At 38.3% G+C, this 12,201-nt stretch overlaps 1 protein-coding gene across 2 annotated transcripts in view; it reads left to right on the forward strand.

Annotated features, from left to right (window-relative positions):
- The window catches only part of Catsperb (catsper channel auxiliary subunit beta), a 190,790-nt gene extending 184,903 nt beyond the window's left edge, over positions 1-5,887 (forward strand). For both annotated transcript variants that reach the window (XM_085830158.1, XM_085830159.1), the window contains 4 exons: positions 2,146-2,281; positions 4,728-4,828; positions 5,316-5,390; positions 5,642-5,887. In XM_085830158.1, the coding sequence (XP_085686284.1) occupies positions 2,146-2,281; positions 4,728-4,828; positions 5,316-5,390; positions 5,642-5,833 (504 nt within the window). In that variant the 3' untranslated portion in view covers positions 5,834-5,887. The remainder of the gene's footprint in view (positions 1-2,145; positions 2,282-4,727; positions 4,829-5,315; positions 5,391-5,641) is intronic.
- The last annotated feature ends 6,314 nt before the right edge of the window (positions 5,888-12,201 follow it).

Below are 12,201 nucleotides of genomic sequence, written 5' to 3' on the forward strand. Positions count from 1 at the left end.
AGTTATTCTCACCCATATTTATTGCTATATTACTTACAATCACTAAGAAATGAAACTATTTTAAATATCCATGGATAGGCAATATTTGTCCAGGAGTATTTTTCAGCAGTAAACAAAAGAAAACAAAACAAAACGTGAAATCATGATATTTGCAGGAAAAGTACCATTTGATGGTACTGCAGATCATTGTGTTAGGGGAAATAAGTCAGGCTTAGGAAAGGAGTACTGTTTTTCCTCATATAAACACTCTACACGTAAATTTATATTGGGGGAGTAGAAAGTAGAAAAGCAACTACACAAGAGGAGGAAAACATCTTCAATTGTGGTAGACAGATAAGAGAATTTATGTGACATAAAAGCAGAAGGAATCTCAGGGTTGTTTTGATTTGCATTTCCCTGATGATTAAGGATGCTGAACATTTTTTCAGGTGCTTCTCAGCCATTCAGTATTCCGCAGGTGAGAATTCTTTGTTTGGCTCTGAGCTCCATTTTTTAATGGGGTTATTTGATTTTCTGGAGTCCACCTTCTTGAGTTCTTTATATATATTGGATATTAGTCCCCTATCTGATTCCACCTCACACCAGTCAGAATGGCTAAGATCAAAAATTCAGGTGACAGCAGATGCTGGCAAGGATGTAGAGAAAGAGGAACACTCCTCCATTGTTGCAAGCTTGTACAACCACTCTGGAAATCAGTCTGGCAGTTCCTCAGAAAATTGGACATAGTACTACCGGAGGATCCCGCAATACCTCTCCTGGGCTTATATCCAGAAGATGTTCCAACCAGTAAGAAGGACACATGCTCAACTATGTTCATAGCAGCCTTATTTGTAATAGCCAGAAGCTGGAAAGAACCCAGATGTCCCTCAACAGAGGAATGGATACAGAAAATGTGGTACATTTACACAATGGAGTACTACTCAGCTATTAAAAAGAATGAACTTATGAAATTCCTAGGCAAATGGATAGACCTGGAGGGCATCATCCTGAGTGAGGTAACCCAATCACAAAAGAACTCACGTGATATGTACTCACAGATAAGTGTATTAGCCCAGAAACTTAGAATACGCAAGATACAAGATACAATTTGCAAAACACATGAAACTCAAGAAGAATGAAGACGAAAGTGTGGACACTTTGCCCCTTCTTAGAATTGGGAACAAAACACTCATGGAAGGAGTTACAGAGACAAAGATTGGAGCTGAGACGAAAGGATGGACCATCTAGAGACTGCCGTACCCAGGGATCCATCCCATAATCAGCTCCCAAATGCTGACACCATTGCACACACTAGCAAGATTTTGCTGAAAGGACCCTGATATAGCTGTCTCTTGTGAGGTTATGCCGGGGCCTAGCAAACACAGACGTGGATGCTCACAGTCAGCTATTGGATGGATCACAGGGTCCCCAATGGAGGAGCTAGAGAAAGTACCCAAGGAGCTAAAGGGGTCTGCAACCCTATAGGTGGAACAACAATATGAACTAACCAGTACCCCTGGAGCTCGTGTCTCTAGTTTCACATGTATCAAAAGATGACCTAGTCGACCATCAGTGGAAAGAGAGGCCCATTGGTCTTGCAAACTTTATATGCCTCAGTACAGGGTAACGCCAGGGCCAAGAAGTAAGAGTGGGGGAGGGGAGGGGAGTTGGGGGGAGGGTTTGGGGGGATTTTTAGGTAACATTGGAAATGTAAATGAAAATACCTAATTAAAAAATAATTTAAAAAAAAGCAGAAGGAAACTCTGTCTGGGAAGAACAAGGGGATTTCAGAGAAGAGGATGTGAAACAAAACCCAATGTACAATGACAGGGAAGATAATTCCAATATGTGTGTGTGTATATATATACACACATATATCCAATATATATATAAAACATAAGATTATGTTTGTGTAAGAAAACTCCATAATTACACTTATCACTTTGTATAATAACTTCAGTGTTTTTAAAAGTTATGAATCTTATTACTTGGAATTTTCATGGATTTGGTTGTGATGGACCATTTCCGTGTCTGAAAGGCAAAGATCCTAAAAAGCATTCTACTTAGAATAGCCAAGATTCTGCAAACATTTCATTCATTTCCTGGGCAGAAATAATAGTATTGAATTTTCCATTCTTATATGCATTCATGTAATTTGTATTTTAGGTTCATCGTTTCAAGTTTCCAGTCACACAATACCCAGTTGTTTTGGAAATTCTCAATGAAAGAGATAAAATCTCCGCAGAACCTCCGTATTTAGTTACCATGACTGAAGTGAATATGAGGAAAAACTGGCAACTAAGTATGGATTTCTCTCTCTTATTAGTGGTTTTCAAACACAAGTGGATTGCAAAGCCTGTTCACATGAGAAATACCCAGTAGAATTTGGAAAAGGAGTTGAGTCACTTGCATGTTCATATTCACCATTGTCGTGTCCTTTTAGGTTCTCATCGCATCTGGTACCCTGAATTTAATTGACTAAGGACATTTTTTTTTTTATACATTAAATCAGGACTAGAGATATTGCTCAGTATTAAAGAAGTATACTGCTTTTGTAGAGAACTCAAGTCAAGCAACTCACATAATACCTGAAACTCTAACTGCAGGGTGTCCTATGACTATACCCACATTCGAAAATAATTAAAAAAATAAACATCTAGCAAATAATTTGCCAGAAATGAATGAATCTGAAAGTCATGTTGTAGTTTAGTAGCAAGATGACTGAGTTTGTGCTGTGTACCAGTTGTGCATGTCTTTATTAGTCACTATCATAGCAGTTATCAAAATGTTCTAAGTGTTTCCAGGTAATCTGTAGAATATGTTTCTAATTACATACATAAAGTTTCGCAAAGATTTTTTTTTTACTTGAATGTGGTAACACACAGTTATAGTCCCAGCACTTGATAGGTAAAGGAGGGAGAATCAGAAGTTCAAGGTCAGTTTCAGTTCTATAATGAGATAGGAGAAGCCTGGGCTACGTGAGACACTGTTCCAAAAAGAAGGAAAAAGAGAGAGAGAGAGAGAAAGGGGATTTTGTGGTGAAAGAGCTAAAAAGAAACAGGCAAATTTTACAACACAAAAGGAAATTTATTTAAATTCAGTTTTACCCCAAAGATATAATTTTCAGTTGCATATTTATGTGTGAATGTTTTCAGATAATTAATATAGATGGATAGACAGACAGCAGATACATGCATATGCATATATATATATATATATATATATATATATATATAGAGAGAGAGAGAGAGAGAGAGAGGAGATATATATATATATATATATATATATATAGAGAGAGAGAGAGAGAGAGAGAGAGAGAGAGAGAGGAGAGAGAGAGAGAGAGAAGAAATAACTTTAACTTCTGGGGCAGGAACTCAATGGTAGACTGTTTACCTAGAATGCTCAAGGTCCTAGGTTCAATTCCAGTGTTGAACCACAAAAAGACAGGAAGATGGCAGAGAGGTCTGGTGAAGTGGGTAGATGAACTGAATCAAAATTTGATTAGTCACCACTATATCACTCACTAAGTTTGCAGATACTTGGTTCAATGAGTCTTACTTTGACAATTTAATGCTTTCTTGAAGTGAAAACTCCAGTAAAGAAAATAAAGCTTCCATTTTCCATAATATTCCTAGTCTTTATGGTTCTATGGTGTCTCTAACCAGGTTTGAAGAATTGACTTTTAAATATGTAAGCATTTTAAAAGCAGATAGTTAAACTAGTGAGTTAGCAGTGGTGACAGAATTCCCAAGGGAAATTAGCTAAGAAGACGGTCAGAGCTTGAATTACTTTCTTTAGCTCCTGTCTCCATTACCTTACTGTGGTTTACAACACCTACACCAGCTTACTTATTTAGAAAAAATGAAGTATTAAGCAACAGAGCTATTTACTTCTCTTGGAGAACCATTTAGTTATCATATTGTGCAAGTTTACTTCCATCTTAGACAAATCATTTGCCCACCACTATGAAAAATGAAAAGTATATTCATGTCAGGATTGGTATCTTATAATCAGAGACTAGAAAAAAAGAACTCAGTCTTTAGCAGAGATCAGATGAAGCCATCTGCTTATTGAGGAGCATATTGGAGCAATGTAAGCAGTTATGCTAATTCCACCTGAAGAGAACTGAGTATGTAGTTTGGTGGTAGAGTTCTTGTCTATTATGAAAAAGGCACTGGGCTTCAATTCCCCAGTACCAGAATATGTCTACTTTTGATGAATATGGGTGTTTTATCTGTATGTCTGGGCATCACTTGCACACATGGTACCCTCAGAAGCCAAGATTCAGATCCCCTAGAAATGGTGTTGCAGATGGTTGTGAGTTGCCACATGGGTATTGGGAATCAAAGCTAGGCCTTGTACAAGAACAGCCAGTGCTGTTAACCACTAAACCATATTACCAACCCTATGTACCAGACATGATTTGAAAATAAAAAAATAATTCTCTCTTGACCCATACATATACTTGAGTTTGTCTTATCTTCTGCAACTCTTTGAGATGTCCATGCCCATGCTGTGGTTATATATTACTGTCTTCTGGGTGTCTCTTTTCTTCTTTTAGCTGTTCTTCTTTAGTTTATATTGAAATATCTTGGGAAAACACAACTCTAAAGATACATCTCAAATAAAACTGAGAGCATGAGTTCCTTAGTCATGTCACATGATAAAATATTTTGTTGTACCTTACTTCATGTAACAGTAAGATATGAAAATATAAGTGTTCTTAAAATGTAGTCCCTGTATTTCAGAACACAATGAGCCAGAAAACGTTAAGAAAATGAAGCACTACTTAGAGCCACTGCTTAAGACTCCAGTGTATAATCCTTTAGGTCTCAACCTAACCATACAGGTAAGTTGACAGCATTATAATTTTTACCATGTAGAGTTCAAAGTAAAGTATATATGCTAAAGTAAGATTGAAAGATTACAAGCTGATGAATGGTACAAAAAACAGCTTTAAAGTATATAGAACATCTTTATTTACTTCCCTTGGTTTCTTATTTCTAAATGAATCAGAATATTGATTGGAACATTAATTTACTTTTTTTTTGAAAGAGATAGGCCAGATCAACTGGCTAAAGGTAAGCAGAAAAGTTTCCACTATCTAGGGATCTCAGGGATACACAGAGCCCAGGTAAGTGTGGAAAACGGGGGAAATGCAGAGACACATTAAAACCACAGAAATTTAGTGGTAATTCAAAGTGTTCATGAATGCCAAGTAGTTTTATGTTTTAGTTTCATTCTCATAGATGTGTTCTCATAGAAGTGGCTCTCCTGGGTGCTTTTGTTGAAATGAACACACTAGTTGAGGATGACCATCTGTGTTTGTTCCACAGGGCTCTGAACTGTTTCACTTCAAGGTGTCTGTGGTTCCTGGAGTCAGCTTTTGTGACTTAAATGAAGAATTTCAGGTATAGTAAATGCATGATGTACAAAATGAGATGAGTGGGAAAATGACACAACTCTTGTCAAATCCAACTTATGGATAAAGATAACAGGGGCAGTATTTGTGTGCTGGATAAGGCTTAGACAGGGTGTGGTAGAGATCAGAGTGTAGATGGTAGGGGATGCTAAATGTCCACAGAATTATGGGTGGAATTTTACTGTGTGGTTAGTTGTGGAGATCGAGTGTTTTCATATCCACTTTTGTTTTTACTTTTAGATTTATGTCGATGAAGTTCCATTGCCTTTTCCAGGACACACACTAATAGCTGTTGCAACATCTGTAGTGCTAGGAATATTAATTTTTATAGCATTTGTATTCCAACTGCGTAACATCCACCCACTGAAGGCATTGAAGAAATTTATTAGGGGAAATCCTGGATTCACCTCAAGTACAACTGTTAGCTCATAATTTAAGTCTGTATAATAACCAATGATAACTGATTATCTTTGAATCCTAGTTCCATTAAACATGTTCATATAACATACTTATATTTTTTAAATGTGCAAATGCTATATGATTATTATACTATTATAATTCTAGTTTCTGACAGTCAGTAGCTTCACATTACATTTTCTTATTTTTAAAATACATAAAAGATTGTTTCAACACTTACATGGAATGGGTGTGTGATAACCAGTTCTGTATGGAATGGGTTTTCTGCAATATATAGTTCTTATGCTCTAGAGCCCATTTTCTGGGGCCAGGCTCTAGATGGAATTGAGGTACAGTGAGGGAATCATTATACAATGTAGTGAGATATGGAGAGGCTCATCAGTGGAAGAGGAAATAGGGCAATATTGTACGCTCTCAAAACCTTTCCCCCAAGCTCCTTCTATGGTTTGTTGTGGGTCTCTGCATCTGCATCTGAAATAACTCCTTGTAGCCTATCCAATCACCAAGCTGTAATTCAACAACAGAATGTCCATAAACTCATGAAAAATGAACAACTCTCTACTCAATGATCTCTCAGTCAAGGAAGAAATACAGAAAGGAATTAAAGACTTTCTAGGGCTGGAGGGATGGTTCAGCAATTAAGAGCACTGACTACTCTGCCAGAGGTCCTGAGTTCAATTCCCAGCAAACACATGATGGCTCACAACCATGTGTAATAGGATCCAATGTACTCTTTGAGTATGTGTCTGAAAACAGCTGCAGTGTACTCATATAAATAAAAAAAGAATAAATATTTTTTAAAAAAAGACATTCTAGAACACAATGAAAATGAAGGCACAATGTACCAGAACTTATTGGACACAATGAAAGCAGTGCTAAGAGGAAAGTTCATAGCACTAAGTGCATTCATAAAGAATGTGGCGAGGTCTCATAGTAATGATTTAAAATTAAACCTGAAAACTCTAGAAGAAGCAGTAGTTCACAGGAAATAAGCAAACTCGGAGCTGAAATTGATCAGTTATAAACAAAAGGGACAGTACAAAGAATCAACAAAACCAAGAGCTAGTTCTTTGAGAAAATTAACAATATAGAAAACTCTTAGCCAAACTAAATAAAAAACAAAAAGACATTACTGAAATTAACAAAAACAGAAATGAAAATGGAGACAAAAACAGAAACTAAGAATTAAAAAAGAAAAAACATTAGGTCTTCTTTCAAAAGCCTATACTTCACAAATTTGTAAAATCTAAATAAAGTAGATAATTATCTAGAAAGATACCACTTACCTAGGTTAAATCATTATCAGGTAAACTAAGTAGTCTGATAACCCCTAAGGAAATAGAAGCAGTCATTAAGTCTTCCAAACAAAAAAAATCACTAGGTCAGATGGTTTTAGCACAAAATTCTAACAGAATTTCAAAGAAGAGCTAATACCAACACTTCCAAAATATTTCATAAAATATAAACATAAAAAACATTGCCAAACTCATTCCATGAGGCCACAGTTACCCTGATACCTAAACCATACAAAGATTCCACAAAGAAAGAGAATTTCAGACCAGCTTCCCTTATGAACAATGATGCAAAAATATTCAATAAAATACTCTCAAACTGAATCCAATAACACATCAAAGACACCATCCAATATAATCAGTAAAGCTTCATCCCAAGGATGCAGGAGTGCTCCACTATATGAAAACGCATCAACACAATCTACCATATAAACAAACTGAAAAAAAAAAAGTCACAAGATCTTCTCATTAGATATTGAAAAGCCTTTGACAAATTGTATACTACTTCATTGTAAAAGTCTTGGAGAGTTCAGGAATGCAAGTCCCATGTCTAAACATATTAAAGGCAATATACAACAAGCAGATAGCCAACATCAAAACAAATGACAAAACTTAAAGCAATTTCAGTAAAATCAGGGACAAGACCAGGCTGGCCACTCTCTCCCTATCTGATCAACATAGTACTTGAAGTCCTAGCTAGAGAAATAAGACAACTAAAGAAGGTCAAAGGAATACATATTCAAAATGAAGTCTTAAGTATTGCTAGTCACAAATAATATGATAGTACATGTAAGTAAGCCCCACAATTTCCACCAGAGAACCCCTACAGCTGATAAACACCTTCAGCAAAGTAGCTGGATACAAAATTAACTCAAAGAAATCAATAGCCCTCCTTTACATAAGTGACATATGGTCTGAGAAAGAAGTTAGGGAGACAATACCCTTCACAGTAGCCACAAATAACATAGAATATTTTGCTGTAACTCCAACTAAGCAAGTGAAAGATTTGTATGACAAGAACTTCAAGTCTCTGAAGAAAGAAATTGAAGAAGACATCAGAAGATAGAAAGATCTTCCATGCTCATAGATCAGTAGAATTAACATAGTGAAAATGGCTATCTCCCAGTGTGTACTTGCAGACAGATTAGCATGGGTATTCTCTGAGAGGCTCTACCAGCGGCTAACAAGACAGATTTAGATAGTTACAGACAACCATTGGATTGAGGTCAGGGCCCCTATGGAAGAGTTAGGGGAAGGATTGAAGGAGCTGAAAGGGATGGCAACTGCATAGGAAGACCAAAACTATCAACTGACTTGGAACTCTGGGAGCTCCCAGAGACTAATCCACCAAACAAACAGCATACATAAGCTGGTCCATGGCCCCAGATGCATATGTATCAGAGAACTCCCTTGTGTGGCCTCAGGGGGAGAAGATGTGTCTAATCCTAAAAAGCCTTGATGCCCCAAGGAATGGGCATGCAGTGTGTGTGTGTGTGTGTGTGATGTGTGTGGGTGAATGAGGGAGAGTGGAGTGGAGGGGAATATCCACTTAGAGGCAAAGGGAAGAGGGGACAGGGTAAAAAATTCTTGGAGGAAGGATCAGGAAGGGGAACAACATTTGGAATATAAATAAATAAAAAATTAAATTTAAAAACTGCATAGCACCGGGCGTGGTGGCACACGCCTTTAATCCCAGCGCTCTGGAGGCAGAGGCAGGCGGATTTCTGAGTTTGAGGCCAGCCTGGTCTACAAAGTGAATTCCAGGACAGCCAGGGCTACACAGAGAAACCCTGTCTCGAAAAACCAAAAAACTGCATAGTATTGGTATTGGTATAAAAACAGACATGAAGATGAACAGAATCGAATCAAAGACATAGAAATTAACTCACATGCCTATAGACACTTGATTTTTGAGAATGAAGCCAAAACCATACAACAGAAAAGGGAGAACATCTTCAACAAATGGTGCTGGTCTAATTGGATGTCTTCATGCAGAAGAATGCAAATACATCCATATTTATCACCCCGCAGAAAACTCAAGTCCACATGGATCAAATACCTCAATATAAAACAGGATACACTAACGGCTTGAACTCATTGGTACTGGAGACAACTTCTTGAACACTAATGGCTCAGACTTTAAAATCAGCAATTAATAAGTAGGACCTCATGAAACTGAGAAGCTGTAAGTCAAAGAATACTGCCAATCGGACTAAACAACAGCCTACAGATTGGGAAAGGATTTTCACCAACCCCACATCCAACATTCTACATCTCTAACCTCTTCAAGTCCCTCAATCCATTTTCCAATTGTCCCACAAGACCCCCCCCCCACGCTCCTTCTAATGTTTGGTTGTGGGTCTCTGCTTTTGTGTCCCTTGGGTGCTGGGTGGATGCTATGCTAGAATCCTCTCTGCACAAATGTATCTATATCGTCCTACTTTCCTATCATCAACTCTTTTCCAACAACTTTTTTTCCCTCTACAGGTCTTTTTCTGGCCAATTTTGTCTGAAAAGGCTTTCTCTTTTGTCATGAGTTAAGAAAACATTATTCAGTCCTTCCCACCTTCATTACCTCAGACTTAATCAGTTTTTATAATTTAAAAAAATTTTTTTAAAAAGGAAGATTGTCCATAGTAGTGAGATGTACGTAGAATACCTTTGCTTTTCTTACAGTCTCCTAGCTAAATCTAAAGAATTCCAAAGTTTTCATTCTGTATCATGAGAAACAAAACTCATATTACTATTATACTCATGCTCTTTCCCTTTTTTTATTGGATACTTTATCCACATTTCAAATGTTATCCCCTTTCCCAGTCATCCATCCCCCCAGAACTACCCCTTGCTTCTATGAGGATGCTCACCCATCCACCCACCCTAGAATTCCCCTACACTGGGGCATCGAGACTTCACAGGACCAAGGGCCTCTCCTCCCATTGATGCCCAACAAGGACACCCTCTGCTACATATAAGGCTGGCACTATGGGTCCCTCCATGTATACCCTTTGGTTGGTGGTTTAGTCCCTGGGAGCTGGGGGGGGGGGGGGGGCTGGTAGTTGGTATTGCTGTTCTTCCTAATGGGTTGCAAACCCCTTCAGCTCCTTGAGTCCTTTCTCTAACTCCTCCATTGGGGTCCCTGTGCTCAGCTCAATGGTTGGCTGCATACATTTGTATTTGTCAGGCTCTGGCGGAGCCTCTCAGGAGACAGCTATATCAGTCTCTGGTGAGCAAGCACTTCTTGGCATCCTCAATATTGTCTGGGTTTGGTGACTGTATATGGGATGTATCTCCAGGTGGAACAGTCTCTAGATGGCCTTTTCTTTAGTCTCTGCTCCACACTTTGTCTCTATATTTACTTCCATGAGTACTTTGTTCCCTCTTCTAAGAAGGATCAAAGTATCTACACTTTGGTCTTCCTTCTTGAGCTTCATGTGGTCTGTGAATTGTATCTTGGGTATTTCAAGCTTTAGGGGTAATACCCACTTATCAGTGAGTGCACACCATGTGTGTTCTTTTGTGATTGGGTCACCTCAGTCATGCTCTTTCCTAAAAGAAATCTTCTGAATCCTGTTTAAGCCAATAAATAACAACCATCTGTTTGCTAGGGTGCCTTCAACTTAGATAGGTCACTTACATTTTAAATTTTTCCAGTCTAGACTCAAATGTAAGTATATGTTCTATTTTGTACAGAATAAAATTTAACTCATTCCTTGCAAAATATAAGTGTTTTACATAAGTAATATTTTATTCTTGAAAATTGTTACCTCCTTCCAGCCTAGCTAGGCTGGTTAAGACCATCTGCCACTGAGGCAGAGCCACCTGCTGTGCTGCTTCTCATCACTCTCCTTTGATGTTACACTGCCTGCTACCTGCCTGAGGCCAAACAGGTTCTCCAAGATCTTCCAGAGTTAGCTGCGAACTGTGATTTTCACCAGTTCCTACTGAAAGGCTGATCTGCCAACTTCAAAGGAACTTTGCATGACTGGGAATGGGTCTCCCCTCTCCTTTATAAAGCGTGTCCACCAACATTAAAGTTGAGTTTTGATCAGAATACAGTCTTGACTCCATTTCTCTCTTTACCTGCCTAGATTCCCTCTTTTCTTTCAGTTCCAAGATGCATTCCGGTTCGAACCCACACATGAGAGCCGCAGGCCGGCCCCAACAAATTGGTGTCCCATGCGGGGCCTGAGAAAGGCAGAGGACACTGGAAGAAGCACTGCTGGTTTGGAGCTCCATGGAAGAAGAAAATAATTAAAGAAAATTCGTACCGGAACACAAGAAGCAACAGGCAAAAAGGTTGCCAGGTGTGATACAGTCTAAGCTGGAACAGCGCTAAACCCGAGCACTGGATTCACTTAGGTTCAGCAGTGAGATTATCAGAATCTAGGAACGTAACAGGCAGTTGGCTGCAGCTTCCAGAAGCTGCTTCTTAGGTGAGAGAGACAAAAGGGTTTGGACTTAATAATTAATTAGGTGGATTGGCCGCAGTCAGAAACTGCATCAGGTGGGAGGAAAATGTCCCAGAAGCAGAGAGAAATTTTAGGGGCGCCCTGATTTGTTCTCTCTGGGCCCTACAGCAGAAGTTCTCTGCCCTATTTGTGTTTTTGTCTAAGGTCTTGTCTAATGTCTGGTGCACCAGTCTGTTCACGTGTTCAATTCATGTATGTTAGTGTCTAGTCTGAATGAATGAATGTTCTGTGTTTTCATGTTGGAAGATAAAAGATGACTAAAACTTTCTCTGCTGGTATAGCAAAGCCGAGAGTGGCCACAGCATCAGGCACAGCAGGAGGGTCCCTGCTGGAAAAACTGTTCTTTAAAAGAAAAAAAGAGAGTCTGCAGTCTCATGGTATTGGGGCGAAAAAGCTGATAGATGGTTTTGTCCTAAGAAAATTCTCTGCATTCGTGGTTATTGTGTTTAGCTAATTACAAAGTGCTTTTTATAGCTAGAAAAATTAATATTGTCTGATTGGTCTATGTGTAACTGTTTCATTTGTTTTTTTTTTTGTTTTGTTTTGTTTTTTTTTTAATGGTAATCTGCGTGTCTTCACAATCAGCTCATAAGTTATTGGTTAGGATTAAATAATTGTTACA

This window comes from Mus caroli, unplaced genomic scaffold, assembly GCF_978045245.1.
Source record: "Mus caroli unplaced genomic scaffold, Mus_caroli_1 scaffold_14, whole genome shotgun sequence".
Lineage (NCBI taxonomy): Eukaryota > Metazoa > Chordata > Mammalia > Rodentia > Muridae > Mus > Mus caroli.